Source organism: Girardinichthys multiradiatus, chromosome 17, assembly GCF_021462225.1.
Source record: "Girardinichthys multiradiatus isolate DD_20200921_A chromosome 17, DD_fGirMul_XY1, whole genome shotgun sequence".
NCBI lineage: Eukaryota > Metazoa > Chordata > Actinopteri > Cyprinodontiformes > Goodeidae > Girardinichthys > Girardinichthys multiradiatus.
In genome coordinates this window covers 22,563,187-22,590,813 of record NC_061809.1, presented here as the reverse complement: position 1 = coordinate 22,590,813, position 27,627 = coordinate 22,563,187, and the positions used below count along the sequence as shown (strand labels likewise).

Here is a 27,627-nt window from a genome sequence, read left to right as displayed (position 1 = left end):
AGCAATTTCTGCTGTTAATTTTCTTTGGCTTTTGTCTCTCTGATGCGTTGTTCCAGCTTTGTTCGGGGCGTGGCTTATGTGTTCCTGTTGAATTGTGGTGGGGCGAGTAGGTTTCCACAGCTGTGCTTTATGGAGTTTGATATTTAGTAATTTAGTAAAGGTCTATATGTTGTAGACCAGGGTCTGCTGTTTATTTAGGTGTGCAACATTATAATGTTATTTTATTTGTTTCCCCAAAGGGGGGCCTTTAGAGATACCATCAAGGATGTTGTTTCTCATTTTTCTTGAATTTCTTTTGAGATCTTTTAGCCTACTTCACGCTGTCATACAGGTTCTATCTAAGTAATTTCTTAAATATGACTGTAATCAAGCATGTATGTGGAAATGTTGAACTTAGGTTTCCCAAAAACGTTGTTAATTGAGTTAGCTTTTCTCCCCTTAGTTAACGAGATCATTATTTGTCAAACGCAAAAACAGAATAATTCTGCAAGGGTATAAATACTTTTTCACACCAATGTGAGTTGCAATGGCCTGGGCAGTTTATTTTTTGCAATTTGTTATTAATAAATATTTAACTGAAGAGTGTCCAAGAATGTCTATGATGTGGAATGGTTAATTGGTTTACTGAACCATGCCTTCTAAGCGGACAGGCCTCTTGCAGCTACTGTATCTATTTCATGCAGTGATTACCATGATTTGCTTTGTCCACCACATCCCAGAGGTGCTCTATTGGACTGAGATCTGGTGACTGATGAGGCGAGTGTAGTACAGTGAACTCATTGCCATGCTCAACAGGTCATTTTGAGATTTGTGACATGGTGCATTAACCTGCTACAAATAGCCATCAGACGTAGTTGGGGGCCAAGAAAATACTGATTTCCTCACACCATTACACCACCACCAGGTTGAACATGTGTTCCAAAGTAGGATGGTTCCATGCTAAATTCAGACCCTGTCATCTGAAAGTTGCAACCAAGACTCATCCTGGCAACATTTTTCCTGTCTTTTACTGTCCAATTTTTGTGAAGACGTGTAAATTGTACGCTTTGTTTCCTTTAGCTTAGCTGACATTAGTGGCTCCCAGTGTGACCTTTTGCTACTGTGGCCCATCTGCGTCAAGGTTTGACATATAATGTCCATACCTCATACTTTTCTATGCTCTCGAACCAGTCTTGTCTTTTCTCCTCTGACATCAACAAGGTATTTTTATCCACACAATGACTGCTCACTGGATATTTTCTGTTTTCCTTTGTCTGCTAACATGAGAGATGGTTGTGCATCTAAATCCTAGTAGATAATTAGGTACTAAAATAGTCACATAACCAACAACCATTCCACAGTCAAAGCCAATTAAATCCCCTTTTCTTACCCATTTTGATCTCAAGTTGTCTTGGTATTCGTGTTCACAAGCAAATAAATAAGTGTAGTAAGAAAGTGCCTAAGGACTAGAACTTGTAAGTGCACGTTTGCAGCTAAAGCCCATGCTATTGCACAATAATAATTAAAGATAATTCTTGAAATACCTTAAATAAACGGAGAATACACCACTAACTGCAACAGTGTTAGGATTAGTATCTTAAAGTAGAGCTGAGAGGATTAATATGTGTTTAAGACATCTGTTGATGGCTTTTCAGTGGGTTTTGAAAAGCCACAGCATGACACCTATGATCGCTCAATAAGCACCATCCCTCCTCTGTCCTACCACCTGTTGAGTGTATTTCAGTTTGTAGAGCTTTTAAAAGAATAAATCTGCTACTATTTCCTGCCCTATGACCTTTTATTTATCCAGTCAACCCTAGTCTGATAAGGTTGAAGATGACCAGCATGTTTCTCATCCCATCTCTAAGCAGAATTAATAATTGTATTCTCTGCTTTTTTCTTTATAATAGGATTGTAGCTTATTTGTAGTCACCTTTAAACTTCCTGTGACCTTCAGCCTTTAGAGATAGATGCATGATTGTATTTTTGTGAGATTTTTACATGTTCCTTAGTATATAAAGCCGCTCAATGCAGCGTCACATCAGTTGTTAGGTAAGGCAAGATCAGGCAAGTCTTGAGTGTAAACACCGGTTTCCATGATGTCCGTCTACTCTCTCCTGTTTGCTATAATGCTGTTCTCTGAGATGAACAGCGTCTTGGTCACTGTGGCCATGCCTTCAACTATGGTAGAAGATGTTGCTACAGAACGAGAAGATTTGGGCTCAATTCTGGCTGAAGAGGACATGACTGAACGTGCTGTGGTTCCTCTAATGTACAGACGGAGCCTCACAAATGATGAGAGATCCAAAATCATCGTTATACCGGTAGGTGGTGCTAGATAAAATCTGTTTTAGCTGTGAACAGTTTCCATTTTTACAGACGATATAACAAAAACTTTTTGAAAGCTTTATTTCAAATATCATGATTAGAAATATCTGCACAATGCTTGCGGAGAAAACATTTTTACCAGATTTATGGTGGTTTAGAAGGATCAGTGTTTTACTTATTTTGATTTCTATGAAAATGAATCAGCCCGCATAATAAATGCCAATACTATTGATCTGAATTAATCTGAAAACTCGCAAAAGTAATTTTTTCCAAAATAGTCATGCATCATAAGCATTCATTGTCAGACTATTTCACAGTGCACATTATGTCCGTGCTGTGACTAAACACTTGACCCTTTTTCATTGGCCACCATCCGCTCATCTGCTGTTAAGTCAATATTTTACCCGCACACCTATAAAATAATTTTACAGCAGCACTGGAAAAGCAGGAAAGGCCATTACCCGAAAAGGTCAGATGATCACAAGCCTATAAAGCTTTATTTAAATCACACTGGGAAGAATGATGATATATTAGTGTTTCATGAAGCCCTTGGCTGTAATATGTTTTTCTGGCGATTGTGTCTCTTGTGTGTCATGAACATGGCGGTTATCTCTGGTAATGGGGAACAGAAAGCCATAATTTAAACAACAAAGGCGTCTACTTCTGAGTGAGCCAAAGCTTTGGAAAAAGCAGGCTACTGTGTTATCGTAAAAAACACGAGGACGCGATTGTTCCATTTTCTGTGAGTTGGATCAACAGATAAAGGGAAGTCCAACATCTGCTAAGTGGACAAAGAATCTTTTAAAGCTGTTGCTTGATCATTGAGATATTACATACTCCATGATGAGAGTGAACGTGAGATGTAACATGTGTTTAATAAATTTTAGGACATGAACCTCAAGCGGCACAGTATTCATGGGCTGAACTTGGCCTTGACCCGGAGCTATCCTCTGATCACAGAACGAAGCCTGGATAACACACCTCACGAGTTCACTTTGAAAATAAATAAACGAGAAAAAGACCTTGACAGTAAGTTTCAGGAAAAGCTTTTTACTTTCATTTCCTTTGGATTATCAACTTGTTTTGACTGTTTCTTTTCTTCCTTGCAGTGCTGCGTTGTATGATCGGAAGAGTATACCGACCGTGTTGGGAAGCTTGAGTGAATATGCTACGAAACTGTCCTCCCCATCTACTGTATTACACCACAAACATGTCCTTGTTCTAGAAACGTGACAAACAAGTAAAACAACAACAATGAGACTTTATTAAAAGGAAGCTTGCATTGAAATTGTACAGAAATAATAAAAATTAAAACTTCAGAAGTAGTATTTAAATAAACATCTGTTGACATGTATTAGAAACCATGTATGGAAGTACATTTACAAATAAAGTGCATTGATCAAATATGGACTCCAGGTTTAATCTTGATTTGCTGTCCTGCACAATTAAAAATTTTAAATGCATAATGCCCATTATAAGTAAATAAAAAAAACAAAAAACTATATTGCCTCATAAAAAAAAAAGTAATTGTATTTGCTACTTAGCACCTTCTTGTTCATTAGATAGTTAAACATTTGATCAAGAACTGTTTTCAAATCCAAGTCCAGTGTTTGTATTTTTTTTGTTCCTTGGTAACTTCTAATTTTAAAAAGGCATAAGAGATACATAACTAACACAGTTGACATGTTTATTAGTAGAAAACTCACCCAAATCTGTTGATAATGGCTACTAAGCTGTTTTTAGTTAGCAACTTTAGCTAGTTGGGGTCTCTCTCTGCTATAGGCGTTAATGCTAATCATGGTCTTCATAGCCCATCATTAAACTACAGTCAGACATGAAGAGACACATCTCATCATCAACTCAAGATGAGGAGGCATAATTAATACACATTTAAAATTTTTAATTAGTGGAAATGGCTAGCTAGCCATTTCTAGATTGCTAGTTTCTAGCAGTTTCTCTCCGCTTTAGGTATTTACAATAATCATTGCGTAGCCCCCTACTCTAATACAGGTCAGACATTAAGAGACATATCTTGTCTTTAATTCATACTTAAAATGCTTTAGCAATTTACAACTAACATTTCCCACGTTTTTTTTTAAGAAAAACGTATCCAAACTTGTCCATGGCTAGGGGCTAGTTAGCCATTGTTACATCGTTAGCAGTTCCTTTGCTTTAGGTACTTGTGCATATTATTGCTTATCCTATCTTTAATTTAGTCAGACCTAAAAAAATTAAGCTTGTCATTAATAAATTTGTGGAAAAACAACATGTTTTGCTAGTGGCCAGTTTGCTGTTTCTCTCCATTTTATAGATTTTTGCTAATTATTGCTCATATTTGATGAGCAATAATTAGCAAGTCAATGAGTCAGATTGTGGTAAACTTGATTAACACATTTACCACTTAATTTGTAGAAATACAGAATTAAGTTTGAAAAAAAACAAAAAAACAAACAAACACATTGGCCAGTTGTGGTCAGCGCTTTCGCTCCGTTTTAGGTATTCATGTTAATTAGCTGCGAAGCTTTATTGCATAGCGGTATTGCGAGTACCAAAAGAATATAAAAAGAGTATTTTTACTATGTTTTAAAGGGAAAAAACTTAAAACCAAAAAGGAGTCAAGACATCAGCTGGAGAACCGATGTGAGGATAAATAAACTTCATAATCTGTGCTTGGGTAAAATCAACTATTAAGCTGACTTAAATATAGCAAATTTACATTCATATTTTGTCATCAAATCACTGAACGTCATGCCTAAACTCTGAAGAAGCTGGTAAGCTTTCCCTGTCCAGCTATAAGTTTTTTTTTACTTGAAACCTTGCAGACGTTTTTGCCGGGCACTTTGACTGACACACGGGTGTGCTGTTTCTTCTCCGGAGGTTCGTTCTCTGATCCGCCGTGCTGCTCAGAATCCAGCTGCTTCCTCTTATTACCCTTGCTCTGCATCTGAATGCCAGTTTTCCTTTTATTACTCTGACATCCACCTCCGTTTTGAACATTTCCACTCCTCTGCTCGGGAGCAACCCACCGCTGTACCTCACGGTGCTCTTTTCTCTGGGATTCACTGGAGGGCTTGGCTGCGAAAACTAAAACAAACCAAAAACAAGTTTTAAATGCTGGAAGCAACAAAGGGAAACTCCTGAAGTGTACTGGAAGTCCAAGCATATTGTGTTTATGCCATGAAATTCAACATCTGTCCTGTAAACTTTGCGGGGCTGAGCCTGAATTTTCACAGATCAAACTGCATACAAGCACTGGAAAAAAAAGTATGTGGGATCATTTTGGTTTTTACTATAGATGGGGGGGTTAGAATATTTTATAGTAAGAGATTAATTTAATGGTTTAAGGTAAGCACTAGTCCCAGAGTAGGTAGCAGGAAGGGTTCAAGGCCTAAGCTGCGAAAGAGTTTCTACATAGTTCAGCTGAGCAGTTCAGCTCACAGCTCATGTTAACATTTTGGGTTTCTGTAAAGAGCCTTTAGCCCTTTAGCCTGTTCTAAACAATGGGTAGGAATGTGTACCTGTTCCATCTTCCGTATCAGAGTTGAACCCGTCTTCCACAGATAGACTCGTTTTTGGCTTTGGTGCTGGGTGAACACAGGTTGGCATCTGGCTGGTGCTTGGGAAGTCCAGCACCCGGTTGAGCGGCGGCTCATCTTTGTATGTGCAGGCAAACTGGGATCGGATGACCCTCTGTGTAGCCTGAAATAAACAAAAATAAATGCAGTAGGCTGGAGGACATTGATGATTGTTAGCTTCTGAAACTAGGTGACATTAGTCTTTTTGTTTTGAAAACGTCCTAGATCAAGTTTTGGTTTTGAAGAAAAGTAACATCAGTTTATATTGAATTTTATGAAGTTTCTTCCTAATTTTGATCATTTTAGCAGCTCTAATAAATAGAAATGAACACAAAAAGTCTATAGATGCTGTATAGTGCCTTGCAAAAGTATTTAAATAAGTATTTGAACTTTTCCAAATTTAGTTACATAACAGCCACAAGGAAAATTGAAGGAAAAGAATACATGGTTTTATTTTACAAATAAAGATCTGTGTTTCTGGCATGCATACACAGGTTTAGCCCTCTTTACTCTTTTCCATCCAAATGACATTCCGTGCAACCAGTCGCCTTTTAAAAGCCGCCTAATTAGTGTGATTGTAACTCAAAAACAATTAATAAACTTCAGGGATTATTAAAACTTTCAAAAGACATTGTGTTTACTACTATCTAACACCAGGTAACTTCTACCATCTGAAACTTAGCAACCTGTACAATTGCAGCTCTTATAGCTACTTTGTCTTAGAACTGAAAAACTTATTTATTGGTAAAAGCACTTTGATATGATGAGTTGAGTTTACCCTCTAGGGAAGATAAATGCCTTATATGGACACCAACTGTCTAGGCATCTATTGTTTGGAGTTTGGCACCAGCCTTGCTGGCATTACATAGAAGGAGATCGGGAATCTCCAAAGTAATTAGTGTCTTCTATATTGTGAGTAGTTCACACGAATCAGTCTTATATGTCAATATTTTTAATAAAAACATCAAACAATATGACAATGCTGATCGGTATCACTGATTTCAAGTTGATGCCCAAGATTCCTGCCTTTCAAGACAAAGGGAGGGTTTTTTCCTCACTGTGTTTTCCTCACAACAAAATGAGATCGTTCTTTGGAACTATAACAAGAGATTATATCGAAAAGAGAAAAGAACCCCAGCAAAGCCTAAATAAAATGTTCCAAATCTAAAACGTCTTCCTATTATCAACCAAGAAATGCGGCTATGGGGTCCTCCCACATGGACTCACTGAACCAAACTTGATGAAAATCCCACAATTGTACTTCGTTCACTTGCATCATTAAGTTTTGAACTTCATTTCTGTCTGTAACCAACTGGTTTGTTGTTTTTTTCAAATGTTTTTAATGTTTTTTTAGGTTGGTTTAGGTTAGGTTTATTATTTATGCTTCATATGAATACATTTACTCCTCTGACGGGTATGGTGATGCTTTAGAACGAAGGAAAAACACCGACTGGCAGTCAGTGGAATTTTGAAATGTAAATTGGGTTGAATCACAATTTAGATTTTTTTAAGATGCTAAAAAGGTTTAAAGTCATGTAGTAGAAAAAGCAGTAGAACAAAGTCTTTTAGTTGGATAACATTTCTAGACAAAACACCTTATTAAAAAAAGAACAGTGAAAGACCAAGTTTTAATAAAACTGAATGGTACTGAAGACTGTAATTGATCAGCTGCCTTTCACCCTTTGAGCCAATGGGTCACAGTGGTGAGAAGAGATCATAATGAGGGGAAAGAGAGGAAAAAAATATGGAAAATAATGCTGGCTTGGTCCATAAAGCACAAAGGTGTCCTTTTGAACAGAGATGATGGAACAAGTAACAGATGAACCTGCATCTCCACCTGAGAGGGATTTAATCCTATTGAAATAAAATGTTTAGAAACTAAATATTTTAATAATAAATACATAATAAAGATTTTTAATAATTTTTTATTATTATGTCTGCATAGTTTGTACCAAAACATTTATAATTAATTATATTATTATTCATTAACTTTTTTGAGATTAGTGTCTGTTGCAAAAATGGTTGACTGTCAGTGTAGGTTTTATTTGAAGGACTGGGAAACATAATTGAAAAGGTCTCAAAAACTAAATCAGACGATCTCCATGTGTGCCAGTTGACGTCATGGTGAAATCACCAGAGAACTCAGGGGGATAAAGTCGTTCAGCAGACAACAGAAAGCAATAACCTTTCATGTTTCCCCGGCTAGACGAGCTGTGCGACTGATACGGGATCTTCAAAGTGAAACTGATGTGAAGAGCTTCCGTTCTTGGAGTTCAGGAAGCGGCGAGCGGCCCAGGGACCATTACGCTGCATTGAAACAGGAAGCCAGCCAGATTGTGTAGAGCTAGGATGACATCTGGTAGCTTAATCAAATGAAGGAACTGGTTCAGTAAATGTGTTCAGCATATGATGTTGGAAAAAATAAGGGGGAAAAAAAGGGTTCACACAGGTGATCAGCTTTAAATTAAGACTGGTTCCAACTCAAAATGTGTGAAAATATGCAGACATAGTAACTCAGCAACGCTGCTATATTGATTACATTGGTCTGTACAATGCGAAACACTAAAGCAGTCGCAGGATATAACTAACTTCTATAGATATTATGACACTATCACACTGGTTGTATTTGAAAAAGTATTTACCATCTAAACCCATGAACTGGTTGTTCCTTTCTTGGCAGTAACTGATAACTGGTAATAATTCGTTTACATTGCTATGGAGGAATCTTGGTCCACTTTTCCTTGCATTGTTTTAATTTTGCCACATTGGAGGGATTTTTATCACGGACAGCCTGTTGGAGGTCATGCCTCAGCATCTGAACTCAACTTAAGATCAGACTTTGACTAGGCCACTCCAAAACCTTAATTTTATATATTCTTTTAGCCCTTCAGAGGTGGATTTGCTTACTTCAGGATTTTTTGAGTAGAGACCAGGATCCATGACTCCATTGATTATGTCAAGTCTTCCAGGTCTAAGTATCCCCAGACCATCACACTACTGTAACCATGTTTGACTGTATATTTGATTTTCTTCTTTGAAATGCTGTTAGTTTTAAGTCGGATGTAACAGGAACCTTCAAAAAAAAGTTCCTCCCTTGTCCCATCAGTCCACAGAATATGTTTTGGTGATCATCAAGCTATTTTTTGACAAATTTAAGGCAAGCCTTTATGGTCTTTTTGGTGCGCAGCGGTTTGGCTTTGGAACTCTCCCATGGATGCCATTTTTGCCCAGTCTCTTAGGGTCGTCCTATAATTTCAAACTTGATACCGATGCAAAGAAAAATATTTAATACCATTTTTGATACAGCAGCAAACTTTTTTTTAAAGCATAAGGTTCTTTCAAGTTAAGAGCTAGAAATATGACTAATTACAATATGACAATATTTTTTAAATTCCTTAATTAGGGGACAATTCAGCCCCGTTTAGAAAAATTAAAAATGTAAAAGTTTCACTTCCCTGCTTCGCCAAACAAAGTTCCTACTTTTTTCTGCTCTCAATGTCTGCTTCAGTCAGGCTACACTATAACCTGTGTTATAATTAGCTACATTAGCCTCCAATGGCTTTACAACTAAACCGAGGAGTAATCAGATGTTGCACCAACGTGTTTCAAAGCTTTCGTATTTAGTAGGGCTGCAACTATGATTGTTTTGTTAATCGATTAATCTGTCGATTATTTTTTTTTTCATTAATCGATTAATAGTCAGATAGCAAAAGGTACTTAATTTGAGATTTTTTACAGAACTTTAACCAGATAAGGCTAAAACTATGGCACTTAAGGAGTTCTGGATAGAGCATATTTACACACAAAGACGTTTTTTCATCTTAAATGGAAAATGTATATATTTTTTGTACAGTTGTGCAGTTGTCATGTCAGCTGGTTAACATTTTCCTGCATTAATTTGTACCACAAGTAGAACAGAGCATTACATGGTTCAGAACTGCGCTTGTCGAAGGGGGACCTCAAACCCACTTAACACCTTCATTGGGATGTCTGTGAAGCTAATATTCAAAACAGTTAGCATTAGCTTATGTCGTCCTGGAGATACTGTTGCAGATACCAAAGCTTTAAACCCCAGCCAGGTGGGGTTGACATGAAACAAAAGATAAATAGGTGAAAAAACAAAAATCTTTAGGCTCACTGCGAAGTACGGTGAAGGATCTATGATGCTGTGGGCCTATTTCTCTGCAGATGAGCCCTTTTGAAAAAGGGAGGCATTTTAAATAAGGACCCTAGTGGCCTCTCCCTGTATCTGTAATTTAATTAGTTGTTGCTGAACTACAGTGGACATAGCTTTCATGTTTCTTTACAGGTGAACATCGCAGGTAGGTCTAGGGGTAACTCAAATAAACGGGTTTAGGACTTTGCAGTAGAGGCAAAGGTGAAACTGGTCTTCACTTGGAAATATAGAAGAGGTACTTCTGTCTGAATGAACGTCCTCAGGTTTCCTTCAGCTCCTTCTGGACTCACAACTTACTGCACATGTTCTTCCACATATGTTACAGAACCCATCCAACACATGAGCTGGTTTCAGGTGTGAAAAATCAGCGAGGATCACTTGTTACCTTAAGTGACAAAGATGCATGGGGAGTGGAACATTTCTTCAGCTCAAACTAGAATTACCGTCTTGCGGTTATTTGCCCCAGTCAACCAGACCGGTTTCAGTTTACCTCTGTGTCTGCCTCTGCTCCCCAGTCATGGCTCTGAATAATAAGTGTTGCTGCAGAGCATCACGGTGATAAGGTGAGGTTAGTGCCTCACATTGAACATCTGGGTAAAAGGTTATTAAAACGGAGCAAAACATCATGTTTTTCATGATTTAAACTAAAAGTTTGAATAAAAAATGGACAGGAAATAGTGAAATATTGATATTTAATATACAGTATTGTGCTCTGTAAGCAAATAGGCAATGGAATAACCTATCATGAGGTGATGTTTAATGGTATGAACCCCGCTACAAATAATTCATTTTATGCCCTGGACTGAAACTGCACACTCGAACCAGCATTAAGAGCTAAAACACAGCTGTGAAAACGTTAACTGTGGAAGTCAGTTGTGAGCTTCAGCTAAGCAAATAAATAATACAGTACCAGGAAGAAATTACAGGATGTAAAGACATTATTTTCAATGTTTGCACATCTGATTCAATTTGAAGTAACCAATGATTTAGATTTTGGGGGCTGGTGTTACCTTGGGCTTGAGCAGGTTTAGTCGGCTCTGGACTCTGTTCCTGAGGGGTTCTGGAGAACATCCAGTGGACACTTCAGGGGATCTGAAAGCAAGAAGTAAAGCTGGGAGTTTTATAAATTAAGGAAGCCAAAAGCTTGCATTTAGTTAGAGAAATCTTGTTTTGTCTCAATAGTTTTTTTCCTCCCTTTAAGTTTAATCCTGTCAAAGATCTTCACAAACATCAGACTGCAAACACCCTCAGGCTACTATTATACTGTATTTTTCTCTCAGATGTTTGACCTGATAAATTGTTCCAGTGTGATGTGGGAGGATTTTCCCACTTGTGGTTTCAGTGAGAGTTGTCTTGAGTCCCATGTTGGTCGGATTGTTGCTGCAGGGCTTTTCCGTTCCCGGAGTGTAAAAACAGCCTAATTTAATTGAAACTCAGTGTGACATGCACAAACTTTAGATTTCAATCCTATTTCCAATATGGACTTCATGGGAAAACAATTACTTGGGACACAGACTTGTCTTGGGGGAACGTGTAGAAATGTGTTTTAGAAGAAACTGAGATTTTCTCACTATTAAATCAGTTTTTTCAAATCTATTTTTATTTACAGCCAATTCAACAAATTTTGCAGAACTAACAGGGTGAATTCGTAAGAAACAATGAAACACAGCCAATACTAGCTCGGTTCCATGTATATTACCACCACAGTTTGTTATGTATTCTACTGCAAAAAGTAATAAAACACAAAGTCATGAATAATTCTGAAGTGAAAGGAAAATCATACAGGTTTTTAAGGGTTTCGTACAAATAAAAACCCAAACAGTTTGTGTGCCTATATGTTCAGCTTATTTACTCTGACACCCCTAAATAAAATCCAGTGTCACCAGTTTTAGAAAGCCCTAATTAGTAAACAGAGCCTTTGTGTTTGATCTAATCTTATACAAATACAGCTGTTCTGTGAAGGCATCAGACACACCACCAATGGTGAACCACAATAGTGGCAGCATCATGCTGGGGGAATAGGGATGCTTTTCTTCAACAGGGACAGGGAAGTTCCTTCCAGAAGATTTGCCTGAACAAAGCCATTGTTGAAAGAAAGCTTTACGACGCCCCATTTGAATTTAGTTAGAAATCACGTGGGGGATAAAGCAGACATGTGAAAGAAGGCACTCTAGTCAGATGAAAGCAAAATGTAACATGGTCAACATGCAAATCACCATACACAAGGGATGTAAAACATGGTGGTGGCAGCATCATGCTGTGGGGATTCTTTTCTTCAGCAAGGAAATGTAAGATGGCCACAGCTCATGAAGAGCTAATTAGAGCTCATGTGCAAAGCTAACAGAGACCTACCCCTAAATTAACTTACAGCTCTTATTGCAGCAGAAAGTGTTATTGATTCATGGGCGCTGAAAATATCTGCATGGCACACTTTTTTGGTTTTTATTTCTAAAAGAATAAAGAGATTCATTCATTCTCTTTCCACTTTATGTTGGTTTATCGCATAAAATCCCTACAAAATACACTGAAGTTTGTGGTTGTAATTGGGGGTGGGCATTTATCGTACCGTTTATTATTGTGAAAGATTGCTGATCATAAGAGTTTTAGATTTATCATGACCACAAATTCCAAATAAAGATGTTTTAAAACCCCTAAAACTGACTGCATTGTCAGAAATGTTATTTTTACTGTTTTCTCCACTGTTTGTTCAATAGGAGCATCAACATTTGAAAATATGATAAAATAGTTACTATCTGCAGTTTAGTGCTAAAAATCACACTTCTTTATGTAACAGGTGTCCTGAAGAAGCCTATTTAAAAATGTGAATGTTTTCTAAGAGCAGCCATACAGTCGCATAAAATAAGACTTAGGAAGTTGTTTATAGTTTATCAACACTTAAAATGTTATCACACCTAATACCACTAAACGTCATGGTACAATTTTAGCTCCATATTGCCCGCCCCTAGTGGTAACATGTTGGAATGTGGAAAGTTCAAGCTGTATGAATACTTTTGCAGGCCATCATTTTGCTTTCTTGAAGGTCTGAAGGAGGTAGTCATTGAACAGAGTTGGTGTGGGGATGTGAAGTGGGGAAGTGGCGTGAGGATCGCTCAATTATAACCAGTGGTTCAGTGAAAGTACACATATTAGTCATCTTCTAGGCGGCCATATCAAGGGAATGTGTTATAAAACAGCCAATAGATTTATAGATAGATATTGGCTAAAAGACACAAAGAGTATTTTGAATATTGAGTTGAGTAACTTCTATGAATTTATTACAACTGACATCGTTATTGCAAAATTCTACAATATTATTTCTTAAGGCATGATTTCTTAATATCGCACAGCCCTAACGCCAACTATAGGCTTGATCAGCAACAACGTTTTAAGCCTCGAGTCTTGAATGTGACAGATTGTCACACAAAAACTGGGAGCTTGTTTTGAGTTAAAAGAAAAGAAACCTTCATGTCTTTTAAAATAATTACAGAAAATAACTGATTAGATTAATCAGGTTTAATGGATAAGTATTGTGTAATTAACATAACAATAAACATTCTTCCATATATGCAACCATATATGAAACAAAGAGGACTGGTCCAAGCACTAAACCCTGAGGTATTACATAAAACTACTGGAACAATAAAAAAAATAAAAAAATCAGAATGCAGAAATAAAAAAAAATATTATTGTCATCATCATTAGCTCATATACATATTTAATATTTGGCACCTTGTAGCATTAATCCTCATAGCTTTTTGTGATGCTTTCAGGTTTTTATACATGTCCAAATTGCTAAAAAACATCAGCTTTGGTCTGTTGCTTTTAAAGAACTGCTGAAGAAGATTGCATGGAAATTCCCTTTACAACCTATTTAACAAAATCTATTTCCCAATTTGTGCCAGTTGAGCTTAGACATGTGGTGCCTTGTAAGCTTGTGACCAACCTGAATAGCATGAGGACACAGGTTCCCTCAGCTCCACTGAGGACCGGCTGGTCTTCCGACAGCAGGTCTGCCTTGTTTGGATATGGAGGAGCCAAGGCTTCTTCATCGAGCAGCGCCATTAGCACCTTTACTGTTTCCCGCCCTCTGTATGCAGTGCCGTGGTTGACTGTGTAAGCTTTAGGCTGCGGATGGAAATGGCTTCGATCAGAGATTTTATAGTGAAATGTAATAAAGTACAACCTTCAGAGATGAGGGTGAAAATTACCCTGGCAGGACTTATCCATGTCCCATCCCCATTAGTAGCTTGTTTCTGGATCTGGTGAAGCTGGACCATCCTCTCCTTCAGATCCTTTGTAGTTTCTTCTGCTGCAACGTACACTGGATCTCCACTGCTGCGTCCCTTCACCAACGCTGCTCTGATGGTGGCCAGCAGCTGGGTTGCACACTCACTGACAATTCAACATGGAGACAGACAAAGCCACAGATCTAGAGGAAGGGTATAGTAACTTTAAACACATAAAGAGTTCAACCGATTATTGCAAACATGAATAATTATCCCAAAACTGAAACTCAAGAAAACCTACAGTTGAAACCAGATATGTACATACACTGTATAGAAGGTTTCTCACTCTGACATTTAAATCGTAGTTATAGGAAGCAGCCATTATTCCAAAAGCAACCAAGAAAAATGGCTACAACTTGCAAATGCACTTGAGGATGAATGCCTTTGTTTTTGGAGACATGTCCTGTTGTCTGATCATTTTTACCAACCTAAAATGATAAAGGTTTAGGCTGATTTACTGTCAGATAGTGAGAAATATGGTCTTAACAGAGTGTATATAAATAAAGGGTTTCAACTCCAAGTAATCAAAAGACATACTGCAGCTTCACTTTCAATTTTGACATCGACTTTAAAGGCCAAGCAAAACTAATTCAGTGTTTTTATTTCAATGCAATGCTTTGCCAATATTAATAGTTCTGAAAAATGTTCCACACTCATATTAAAGTCACCTTGGGCACTGTCATTGCACTCAGCTGTACCTTTCCACATTTACTGGATTCATGGTTGTCAAGTGCACCTAGGCGTGAAAGAAAAGACTGCCACAAGGTGCTGTGGTGGTGCACCAACCCTGACCCAACACTGAAGCTCAGTTAATTTGGGAAAACACATGTTCTCTAAACAAGGGGCCCTGAACTCACCACAGAAGGTGTTTGAGGGTATACAGTACTCTGCTCAGAACGTGAAGGCCCTGCTTGTTGAAAGATAAACGTTGGTAATCAACATCTCATTTGAAGGGAGCTCTCTCATCAGATAACATAAACTCAAAACCCCTCTGAAAAGCACCTGGAGTTCACATTCCATAAACATGACAATACGTTATGGCTCAACAGAAACAGAAATTTCACTTCAGGGACTGCAAACACAGTTGCCCTAATCCAGTTTCCCTTGCAAGCCAACATGATTGTACGGCTAATTCATTTCTGATAATCACTTTTGTTGAGGAGCCAAGATCCTTGACGTCTGAACATAATCTGTAATGTTGTGTATAGCTCAAGGATTGATCATCAAAGTCAGGGAACCAGAAGAAGCCTGGCTTTGATGTGGCAAAAATCAACATGCTTATCTAGTGTTTTCTTGAAAAAAAAAAAAAAAAAACTTGAATAGGAGTCATTAATTGGATTTCTTGGCAATTATTACCTGCTTTGGCACAGGTATATTTTATGATTGCAGGTTTGATTTCAGTAAACATGTGGATGCTGGTCTACTCCTTATCCAAGGAGAAATATTTCCACCAGTCTGAGCAGTGGTCCACCTTCTTTGAACAGGATGTGCTTGGTTTAGCTTTCAGGGCCAAATGTGCTAAAGAGAATTGATTTTACCACAAAGAAAACAAATGTTAACTTTAATTTAAAAAGTCACTTCTATTAAAGATTTCCTTTTTAAGACTTGTTTTTTCAAACTTGTAAGATTTTCAAAGTTCAGCATGCTGCTAGCTTCAGCATATTGGTTAGCATTAATACCAAAAGTTTGATAAGTTAGATTTGGTTGCGTTTTCCAAATGGAAAAACTAATTTCCAGAAACAGAAATACGTTCAAAGCCTAGTTAGGAACACATTATGCGTTATTTATTACTTTGCGATAAACACATGCTAAACTTGTGAGGTGACTAGCTTAATATTTGCATTAAAAACTTCCGTAAAACGTGTCAACTTTGTAAAAAAACCAATGTTCTCGTTTTTGTTTGTTTTGTCGTTTTTTGTACCTCCATTTTATGATAAATGAGAAAAGTCACTTCTCTATGAAATGTTCTGGCAAACCTGATATAACAAAAATAAGACTCTTGGAATTTAGCATGCTACTATAGTTAGCATATCAGTTAACATTTACTCCAAAAATGTTAAAAGTTGGATTTGTTGGCATTTTCCCCTGAAGAGGAAATACTTGGAAAACGTGTTTAGTTGCCCATTGTGTGATATTTATTATGTTGCCATAAAAGCTAAACTTGTGAAGTGACAAGCTTGGCATTAGCATTGAGAAATTGGGGGGCGGTATTATTGCAGTTCATGTCAAATAAAACTTTAAAATGTTTCCAGTTACAAGTTTTTTGTTTATACTTTACTTACGAGGTGTTGTGCTAAATGTGAAAAATAATCTCTAAAAATTATCTGCTTTGGCAAACGTGAAATGAGAAAAAAAGACTATGCTTACTTATCATAGCAGTTAGCATACCATTCATCATTGATACTAAATACAAGTTGGATTTGTAGGCTTTTTCTGCAAGGAAATAGAAATCAAACAAATAAAATTATCTATGAATGACATGGGGTTTACAGTATTACATGATTTTATTTTGGAAAATTTTATATAATCAAAACAGAATTCTATGAGTTTAGCATGCTGCTATGGTTAGCATACTACTTAACATTATTTTAAAAATATGGGCTGGATGTGATGGTTTTTTCCAAATATTTGGAAAGCCTTACAGCATGCCATGTTTATAAAACTAAACTTGTGAGGTGACTAGCTTTGCCTTAAAACTGAAAACTGGGGGAAATGTAAGGGGTTCGGTCAAATAAGACTCTATAATGTTCCCAATAATTAACATTTTAATTTACTAATATTTAAGAGAATTGTTGATGTTTAGAAACCAATAAGCCATTCATCATATTTTCAAATATATAAAATCCAAAAGCACCTTAAATGATATAATTATTTAAAATATACGTATTTTACAAGATTTGATGGTTTGGTTTTAGTTGTATGTCAAGACTGCATGTCTTGACATACAACCTTTTAAAAAAACAAAATAAAGGCATTGATTAAATGTTATCACTATTGTTGCAGAAAGATAAATAACATAACCCTCTTTTCATGAATTCTGTACAAAACTACTTGTTTAATATTCCTGATTTGGTTTAGTCTTTGTTTATTACATAATGACAGAGAAATCTGTGGTGTGGAGTTTTGTACACTTGAAATTGGATGGGACTTGGTAAAGATCCTACTTTTATATAAATTAGATTAATTTAAAAAAGGAACTTGCTCTGACACGTACCTTACAACTTCAGTCTTGAATACCAGACAGAAATATCAAGTACAAATTAACTAGTTACACTTTGTACTGTACTAAAATGTGATCCAAGTTAAGATTAAGTTGTGTTGGGTACCTTGGGTCAAGAATATTCCCCAGTATTTCTTCAAGATTGTCAATAAACTGGACATAGTCAGACAGGCCTTTGATATGTTTCCTGAGGGGATCAGACTCTGCAGGTGCATACCCCTTCCCTCCAAGCTGGATGGCTCTAATGAAAGATGTCACAGCCTGCAAAAACCACAAAAAGCCCAAGTGTTGCAACTACAAAAACAACTCAAACTTTGGTTTTCTGCTAAAGCGTGAACTGAATAAATGTGAATAATGATCTCTTACCAAGAAGAGAGAGGTTTGGCTTTCTCGTGCAGCATGCTTGATGTCAGTAAATGCCTGTCCTTCAAGAGAGCGACTTGGGATGTTGAGGGTGAGGGCCAAAGCCATGTCGTTTTTAGAGTTTACCAGCAAACTCAGATAGGAGCAGAAAACCCGTCTCACTGCCATTTTTATCTTCCAGTAAAGAGAAAACAGATAATTTTAGTACAAAACTATCACTTTAAGACAAAACTAAATTTGTTGTCTTGATAAATATAGATTTTAGCAACACAATCATACCCGTGTTTTAGTCAGAAATCTAGCAGTAGTAAAATTTATATTTATTTCCTTAAATTTCCCAAAAAAAGTTATGAAAACAACATCTTTAGGAAAGGATCTCCAGGGTTGACATTTTCATGTCAAACGTTCAGGCTTAGATTTTCAGTGTTCTCATTCATTTTAAAAGCAGAAATTCAACAGATCAGTATTGATTTATGGTAGAAATATTATTACAGAAGTTAGGCTTTAAACACGGGACTTATAAAAACCACTTAAAGTAAGGGGATGGATGGATGGATGAATGGATGGATGGATGGTCGAATTTGTGAATGGAGAAATTCATGAAAGGACAGAAAAACTGATGGACGGATGGACAAGTTGATGGATTGATATATACATATCTGGATGGATGAATAGATTGATGACGAACAGACAGATGTATAAAATTAATGAATGGACAGACCATCGACAAAGGAACAGGTGGAAAAAATGGTTAGACAGATGGAAGGACAAACTTACAAATGATTAATCGTTCTTTTTGCAACATCATACCAACATTGAAAATAGTAAATTTCTTCCTTTTGCCGGGTGCATAGGAACACTAGTTTTATGCTTGATTAAATATTAGTACTTTTAGAAAGCGGGCTGCATGGTGGCACAGTTGGTAGCACTGTTGCCTTGCATCTACAGTGCTACCAACCAGGTTAGACTCCCGGCTGGAGGTTTGCATGTTCTCCCCATGCATGCGTGGGTTCTCACCGGGTACTCCGGCTTCCTCCTGCAGGAGGAAGACGACTGCTAGGTTAATTGGTCTCTCTAAATTGCCCTTAGGTGTGAATGAGTGTGTGCATGGTTGTTTGTCCTGTATGTCTCTGTGTTGCCCTGTGAAAGACTGGCAACCTGTCCAGGGTCTACCCTGCCTCTCGCCCATAGACTGCTGGAGACCAGCATCAGCTCCCCTGTGACCCACTATGGAATAAGCGGTATAGAAGATGAATGAATGAATGAATGAATGAACTTTTGGAAAGCTATTGGTTCTTTTTAGTACCTTTACCATTAGTCAGTACTGTGCCAAAATCTTGGATTATTAAAAAAAGTGCAGATAAAACACAGTAGCTTCACAGTCTTGGTAAGGCTCTCAAACAGCCGCTTGTTTTAAGCTCATAAAGAATGAAACCACTATGTAAGTGGAAATACAGCAGCAAGTCTCGGCTGAAACCTCATAAATTAGCAAGTAACAGAAGAAGGAAGCATACTGTATTACAGAAGCTCCTGTTGAGCTCCACTGAGTGTTAAACATCTGCACCATAATTGAATTCACATTACTCTCCTAAACCTGAATGATGTGATATAGAGTTCCTGTCAATAAGAACAGAATGGATTCCAGACAAGAACTTAGGAGAGGTGGAAAGGAAGTGAAAGCCTGGATCATTACCAGCAGGCAATAAGACTTGCATACTACTAAAATAACGTCCTATGGAACTGAAGTGGAAAAAGAGAGGATTTGTTATGGGATTGGACCTACCTGGGAGGGGCAGTTCCTGCTTTGACTAGATGGTGTTGAATAAGTTGATGAATCTGGGAGATCTGGGACTTCCATGTTGCCTGAGAGGAACTCAAACAGCTGCATCTTGGTAAAGAATAAGGAAGGTGTTAAAGTATTTTGCCCTTCATTCATACTTCTTCATCTCTAACATTCATTGTGGTAAAAATCACAAATATTGATACATTTTATTGGGATTGTATATGACCAACAACAAGTAGTGTATAATCAAGTGGAAGGAAAATATTACATAGTTTTCAAAATTCTTTCCAACTAGAAATCTGAGAAGGTAGAAGCTCTGTGGAAGGCAAACCTCTATCTCAGTGTCAAGTCTTTTGCAGCCTCTAGCAGCTGTTTAAATGAGGACTACTCTATACTTCGCTTCATCCATCTTCCCATCACCTGTGACCAGCTTCCCTGTCCTTACTGACGAAAAACATCCGACAGCATGATGCTGCCGTCACCATGTTTCACTGTGGGGTAGGTGGTTTCACGGTGATGTGGAGAGTTAATTTTCCACTTCACATAGCATTTTGAATGCAGGAAAGAACAAGTGGATTAAAATGACAAATACTCACAATTAGACTGGATTTTGTTTTGTGGTATAAAGGGTACAAAAATGTGAAAACCATATACTTTCCTTTTACTTCACAATTACTTACTACTTTGTGTTGTTCTACCACTTAAAACACCAATAAAATACATAGAACCTTGTGGCTGTAACGTAACAAAATGTGTAAAGGTTTATGAGGTATTAATACTTTTACTAAGCACTCTGCCTACATTACCCTCATCTCCAACTTCATTGGGTTGATTTCAACCAACTCCTGCTCACCGGGCTTACGAGCTCCTCTGGATCCGAGTCCCCCACTCGTAGCTGTTTGTACATAGCCAGAACGTCCACAAGATCCGTAGTGTTGGAGCGTTTCAGAAAAGATTGGTATGCCTCCAGGAAGAGATCATAGTTCTCCAGGCGAGCTGAGCTGGGGGGCGGCAGGTGAAGTTTGTCTAACAGTAAATGCTTCCAGGCCATCAGCACGTCGCTCAAAGCCACTTTAAATTCCCCCGCATGCTGTAAATAGGAGGAGAAGAAAAAGTGAATATCCACAGCCAAGGACCAATTGGCTCAAAAGCAGACAAAATATTTGCCTCGGTCTGAATATAAGCAGCTGGAAAGTTGTGCAACTTGTCATCAGGATGTAAGGAGATGCTGCTGTTTTATCATGATAAGAGCCCACTTCTTTGCATCATGCTTCCAATGAACAAGAACACATTTTCTGTAACATTTTATAGAGGTTCTCCAGGCTTTCAAGAGGTTTTTACAGTTTAATATTTGGATCTTAGACCACAGTTTAAGAAAAGACAAAAAAAAAAGTATTGCTGCTTGATTTAGAACTATAAACAAATATGAGTAAATACATTTTCATCCCACATCAAGGCATGATTTTAAAAAAAGGCCATTGTCAAAAATATTGGTATCACTAACAATATCTCTAAAACAAATGTAATAAAAGCATATTTTTCAAAATGTATACTTTATTTTTTACGTTGATCAGAGTGCCCAGGAAGACATACTGGGAAAAAGGCTTTTCTGTCCCATTAGCTCAAACATAAGAGTGTAAAAGTTATGAAATGCTGCGGGACTAACAAATACAGGAGCTAAACTGCTACCTGCTTATTGATCTCTGCCATGGCCAGCTGTAGCACCATCAGCATGCTGTCGGCTCCATGAACGGCGGTCCTCTCGGACTGTAAAACCCTGTGGCTCTCCCTTCTGAAGGTTTTCACAATCAGCTTTAGATGGTCTGCAAATGCCTCCATTGTTCCCTAAAACAGAAGTCACAGTAAATACTCTAAGCCTGCCCTGTGAACATTTACAGTTACATGTCAAAACATTTGGGTAATCCTTTTGCATGGGTTACTTCACAGCTGCAGTGTAATGGAGGCCCAGGTGATTTCAGATTTGCAATGCAGAATAAGGGCCCCAAAGAAATTTTCTTTCAGCTAAATAGGTGATAAATTGTCCTAGTTTCACAACAGGTTTTTTGGTATGGGGCCCACATATGCTAACAACACATTCCAGTAATACCAGTGGAGGACCTTTATATAGTGGGTTTTAGTATGGCCTCTAATTGACATTAAGAAAATCAGATTAAAGTGGGTCCCACTTTTTACCAGATTTACCCATATGGGGCCCACCCACATGTTGGCTGGCAACTCTAAATAGGCCATTAATATGGGGCCATTATGTAACCCACGGAAAACCATTTCTGAAGCCCACTTTTCTGCCCATTACCTATTAACATGGGCACCATGTAGGGGTGAAAGTGAGCCGGTACGGTCCAGTACGGCATACCACTAAAAGATTCTGCGCCGGGAAGAGGGAAGAACGGCTGTCTGCTATGAAGCCGTCATCCAGAAACATTCACGATCACACAAAGAAGATCAGATCCGCTACCAATAGGCAGTCTAACACACGACTTAATCTGTTTATGAATATAGTTATTTTCCCCTCATTACAAATAGTTTCTGAACTGTTCTGCTATGATGGAGCCTCAATGCTCTTGCTTTGCTTCTCTCCCCTCAGAGTTCAAGGCTTTTGTGAACGGCCAGCCTTTAAAACGAGCACCGCTATGTTTAATGTCTGTCTGCTCGCTGCTAAATACTCCAGTTAAAAGCAAAGGGAGAGAAACTAGTTGTGGTTCATGTTATTTTGCTGAATTACAACACAGTACATCTCGAAAACACCGCTTATGACCTGAGGTTTTACATACACTACACGAGAGCGCATGCGCGCTTACCTCCAAAACAGAACCGTTGCCAAGGAGATCGGTGCGTTCGATTTAATGGACAGGGAGATTTTACACAGGTGGTGCACAGACATACAAAACCGCCGCTTGCGCTTAAGACAGGACAAACAATAAATCACTTACCATCTACAGACTTTTAAATAAAAACCGCGAAAACAACCGAACTGTCAAATTTTTAATTTATATGAAATCAAAACTTCACCACAATGCACAGAACAATATCTTCTTTGTTCAAAAGAAAAGACGGAAACTGAAGATGAAAAGTTATGCTTCATAAAGTGGTTTATCATTGTTTCATACATATGGCAGTTCTTTAACAATTGAAATATATATAAATATATTTTTCATTGTCAAGTGATTCTAATTTCTGCCTTATAAAGACAGCCTACATTAAAGTAAAATATTGATACGTTTTAATTAGTTTGAGTGTGGACTTTGCTGAGAGAGAGATCTTGAGGGGGCCACAGATGGGAGTAACAATTAACACACACATACATTCATATATATATATATATGCCCCATGCCCCCAGTGCCTCCCCAGCACCCCCCTTTAGCTCCGCCCCTAAGTACCGGCAAGAATCTAAACTACTTTCAGCCTTGGCCCCATGCCTAAACGTTGACTGTATTAATATGCTTTCAGCATGAGCAAAATCCATGTAGACACACATATATATATATATATATATATATATAGCGATATCAAAAAACGCTAGATTAATAATTTCTAACCTGTTATAAGGTTCCCAGCCTTAAGGAGCAAGAGTCAACGAAAAAAGACAGCTGCCGATTTGAACGTTTAAATTCAAGATGACGTTTTGTCTGCCAGCCAATCAGTTAGGAGCAGACAAAAGTTGTGATGTCTCGATTTTGTTTTTAATGTTCGTCGAAAATTGCGACTTCGTCATAGGCGTTTTCGAACATATTTCAAAAGCAAGATTTTAATACTATTGTCTTTTAATATTTTTGTAACCCATCTCTATATTTTTAGGTTTGTCTAACAGTCAAATCCCCGACTTTTCCAGTCAATGGTACGCTCCGGTGACGTATGCGGAAATAGTGTTGGAAACACTATAAGACGCGCTGTGTTTGATTCAGCGAGTTCATTTATGTAAAGAAAAATACTTGGTAAAGTATGTGAATTATTGCTGCTTTTATGATGAAAATGCACTCTAGACGAAACGTATTACTTAGGGTTATAGTTATTTTGTCTACATGTGCTATTAAAGTGGACAACCTTCTCGTGTCCATGTGACATACCGTTAGCTTTAACACCAGGCGTGGTAGATAGGAACGGTACATTGAAGTTAAAATACGGTATGAACCGTTTTTTAGCTTTATTTTGTTATAGAGGAAACTGAATACCAACATACAGCTGGAAGAACTATAAATGGGTGAATTTGTGAATCATTTCAGCTTGCCTCCAGCAAATCAGAGGTAAACTGTTTATGTAGTTTTGTGATAAATTTCGGTTCCAGCAAAGATGCACAAGTGGGCAGACACAATGCTTTGCAAAAGCATTCATACAAAATTTACCAAATAAAAGGAGCGAATTTGTATTAAACTTCCCTGCATATTTAGAAGTGGACATTTTTACCCACTGTTCATATGTCTTCTAATACCTCAAGCTGAGCCAGATTGGACAAAGAGCCTCAGCTCAGGTGTGTTTTCTGCTGGAAGGTGAACCACTATCTTCTACATGTTTGCTGTTATCCCCTGCATTGCTTCTTTAAACAGGACGGGCTTTCGTCTGACCACTCTCACTGTCTGCCCAGCAAACACTGTGCAATTTAAAAAAACAAAAAACATTGGGACTTGCACATGTCAAACAGTGCACACCCGACCCAATATGTCACACTTTACACGAAAAGATGCCATTTATGGCTATTTGTGGTTGCAGCAGAAAGATCCGAGAAGCTCGTCAGTTCAGCAATGATGGAACCGCAAGTTTTTGGTGCTAATGTGTTTAGTATTAGTTGAACACTGAAATGAGGGATAGGAGATGGCAAATGAGGGCAAAAATCAGACATCTGTCACAGCAGCGGTCACCGTGTGTAATTTTTCCACTGCTTGATGTTTGTCACAGGTTGTCTCTGCTCCAAATCGACGGTCAGGGCATCTGTCACATTGAACGACCAAAGATGACTGGTTTAATCTCTTGACCAGAGATGTTGTTTCACAACTAACAACTTTGTCTAAGACTGCCAAAATTCAAACAGAGTGAACCCAGCCTTATAGTTATCCTGTCAAAAAATTCTAACACCTGAGCTGTGGATCGCTGCAGTTCCTCCAGAGTTACAATGGGACCTGTTTTTGCCCATCCCAGCACTTCAGGTAGACGGCCAACTCTTGGTGGATTTGCAGTTTTGCCGTGATTTTTCATTTTTAAATGATGTATTGAACAGAGCTTTATGAGATGTAAAAAGTTATATTGTTTCACAACCTAATCCTGACTTATCTTCTGCGTTGCTGGTGTGGTCTTCATGTTCACTGATGTTCTCTAAGAAATCTCAGAGCCTTTCATTGAACAATTTTATTTATCCTGGCATTATTTTCAATTCTGTAGGCAATTTGTGGCTCTGGTTTTTATTTGGAGGTATCAAAATAAAGGGGACTGAGTGAATTCAGAGTTATTTACTAGTTTTTATTAATATTATAAGATCCTAGTAAAATATGTTGAAGATTGTGGTGGTAACATGACTAAATGTTAAAAAGTTCACGTGTGCACTGTGTAAGCAGTACAGTGGTCTTCTTTAGCCCTGTTCTTTGATAGTTCTCCTGGGCTCAATCTGTATTTCATTTTTAAAATCTGTATCATTCAGCGTTGGAGCCATTCAGTGATGAAAGTCTGCTTGTTCTCTGCCTTTTAGTCTCAGAGCTTAATGTTCTTCCACTAATTAATGTGGCTTGTCTGTCTCTTATTATATTACTGCATTTCCAGTTCAACTCTGACCTGAGCACCCAAGCATGCAGGAAGACTTGACCCGCAGTCCTAGCTACACAGTGACATGCGAGGACTATGTCCACGTGGTCGAATTCAGCCCTTTCAGCTCGGGTTCCCCTGCCTCTCTCCTTGCCTATGCTGAAAACCAATGTGTGGTGGTGGGCACCTGCCTCTTTCAAGTAAGAGATGCAGCTCCACGCTGCCAGATTTAACCACCATAGTATTTGTCTTTGTCATTAAACATGAATCTGGTTCCACAGGAGGAGGACGTGGACGTGGATGGAGTCCAGTTCAGTGTTCTCCGAGCTTTTCATTATGACTTGCGCATTGATGCTCTGGCTTGGAGCCCTGAGTCACGGCTGGACAGGATACCTACCATCAGGTATCCTCTGTCAGCATAATTTATATGTGGATTGGTAACAGTATATTGTGTCCATAAGTTTAGATATACTGCTTGTTATGCAGCCCACACACAATGCAAATGTTTCAGTTTGGGGGTTCAGTGACATCAACATTCAGGAGTTTAAGTTTATTTTTGCTCTAATATCAACCACAAGAGTGCTTTGGCTAGCCAGATGCTTCTTCATTCGTGCGATAATCCAAATGCTTTGCTTGGAAGTGTTTGGTTTGTTTTAAAAGTTGGCTTTTGAAGCATTTTTTTTCAGTTGGAGGGAGTTATGTTTGACAAAAACTATGTATGTTCAAACAGTGCAGTGCTGCACAGCTGACACCAAGGTTTGATATCTGTCTGATTCAAAAAGATTTGCCCTTTTCATTTTTAAAGTAATTCAATTATCTTTGTGTGCTGTGACAATAAAACTACAGGCCTTTCCATCCGTCCGTCCGTCCATCCATCGTTATAGTTGAAGACAATAAGCGATATGATAAACATACATGCATAATCCAAATGTTGATTATCCATCCATCCATTGCTCTGTTTGTCCATCCACAATAAACCTGACTATCCATCCGCCCTTCTGCCTCTTCAGTTTTGATCCAAAGAAATCTGATCACTCCCTCCAGTCTGACAAATTTACAAAGTCTCTGTTAATTCTCATTGTACTGTTTTTAAACTTGCAACCTAAAACTAAATATTAAAAATAATTTATGCATTTTTGTTACACCCTCCTTCACCTCAGAGTTGATTCGAACCAACTCACTTCATAAAATTCACTTTGTCTCGATCGGACGCCTTCAGTCGGACAGTTTACAGCAATGTACAGGAAACGTAAAATGAACTGAATCTCAATCAACTTTTGAAGCGTTGTAAGAGTGCTGGATCTCTCTAACTTACCATAAATCTGATAAGATGCACTAGAATCTTTGAATTTGAATTTGAAAACCTGTGGAGGCTGCAGGCGGCTCTAACCTGTCACCATTCTGTAGCAGCTGCGATATGCCAGCACAGGCTGGTGTGTAAACTCAACCTGTAAGTTCTTTTAAATGGGCGTTTCATTCAGTAAATAAGAAAACAAAAGCATCACTAACGATTGTAAAATCGTTAGTGATGCCACATGGTTGCCACATGGTCTAGAGTTAGAGCAGGAACACCATATACTGAGGCTTTTAGTCCTTGATGCAGCCGGCTGGGGTCCGACACGGACCACTTGTTAACTAACTGTTGAGCCTGTTTTAATTGTATTTTCAGCTTCCTGTTGACAAGAGCGCCACATGTTGTGGTCTTCTGCTGCTTTAGCCCATCTGCAACAAGGTTTTTTCTGTTCGTTGGTCACAGATGCCGTTCTGCATACCTTGGTTGTAATGAGTGGGTGTATGAGCCGCTGTTGCCTTTCTAACATCTAAGATCAGTCTGCCTACTCTCCTCCGACATCAGCAAAGCATCTTGACCACGCAACTGGTCCACACAAACACTTAAGGGAACGTTGTGTGTAAAAATCTTCAGAAACTTGTCTTTACTACATCTAGATGCTTAGGTGCTTTGACTTACTGCCATGTGATTGGCCGGTTTGCTGTTTGAGAAAAAGCAAATAAAGAGGTGTATCTAGTAAAGTGGCCGGTGAGTGTATTTCACCAAAATAGACTTGTGCTGTGTCCGTAGCTGTAGAGCGTGATGTTATGTAAGATCTCATCAGACAGTTGTTGGAGGATTAAAGGGTGTCGAGCCATCCTCCTTCCGCCCTAGAAAC

At 38.1% G+C, this 27,627-nt stretch overlaps 3 protein-coding genes across 9 annotated transcripts in view; 2 read left to right on the top strand and 1 right to left on the bottom strand.

The window, feature by feature from the left end:
* The window catches only part of nup37 (nucleoporin 37), a 39,438-nt gene that overhangs the window by 43 nt on the left and 11,768 nt on the right, over positions 1–27,627 (top strand). The window contains exons 1-4 of one of the 5 annotated variants that reach the window (XM_047389943.1): positions 23,525–23,664; positions 24,623–24,870; positions 25,478–25,659; positions 25,741–25,862. In XM_047389943.1, coding sequence (XP_047245899.1) covers positions 25,504–25,659; positions 25,741–25,862 — 278 coding nt within the window. In that variant the 5' untranslated portion in view covers positions 23,525–23,664; positions 24,623–24,870; positions 25,478–25,503. Of the gene's footprint in view, positions 1–23,524; positions 23,670–23,720; positions 23,974–24,622; positions 24,871–25,477; positions 25,660–25,740; positions 25,863–27,627 lie in introns of those variants that run through there. The other 4 variants (XM_047389942.1, XM_047389945.1, XM_047389946.1 and 1 more) reach the window with 4 other exon arrangements.
* Positions 15–3,711, top strand: pmch (pro-melanin-concentrating hormone). The gene is made up of 3 exons (XM_047389948.1): positions 15–2,303; positions 3,195–3,336; positions 3,417–3,711. The coding sequence occupies exons 1-3, from the start codon at positions 2,076–2,078 to the stop codon at positions 3,464–3,466; spliced, it is 420 nt and encodes a 139-aa protein (XP_047245904.1). The 5' UTR covers positions 15–2,075; the 3' UTR covers positions 3,467–3,711.
* On the bottom strand, positions 3,423–23,407 carry LOC124883065 (PARP1 binding protein). 3 transcript variants are annotated; one of them, XM_047389941.1, is made up of 12 exons: positions 23,269–23,407; positions 21,401–21,556; positions 20,565–20,801; positions 19,712–19,816; positions 17,932–18,102; positions 17,672–17,826; positions 14,268–14,451; positions 14,003–14,184; positions 11,070–11,151; positions 5,826–6,006; positions 5,116–5,391; positions 3,423–3,528 (listed from the first exon to the last, which is right to left on the bottom strand). In XM_047389941.1, the coding sequence occupies exons 2-12, from the start codon at positions 21,548–21,550 to the stop codon at positions 3,497–3,499; spliced, it is 1,755 nt and encodes a 584-aa protein (XP_047245897.1). In that variant the 5' UTR covers positions 21,551–21,556; positions 23,269–23,407; the 3' UTR covers positions 3,423–3,496. The 3 variants fall into 3 exon arrangements, with proteins under 3 accessions (XP_047245897.1, XP_047245896.1, XP_047245895.1); XM_047389940.1 differs by lacking the exon at positions 3,423–3,528 and having other exon boundaries at positions 3,549–5,391; positions 19,712–19,810; positions 23,269–23,406; XM_047389939.1 differs by lacking the exon at positions 3,423–3,528 and having other exon boundaries at positions 3,549–5,391; positions 23,269–23,405.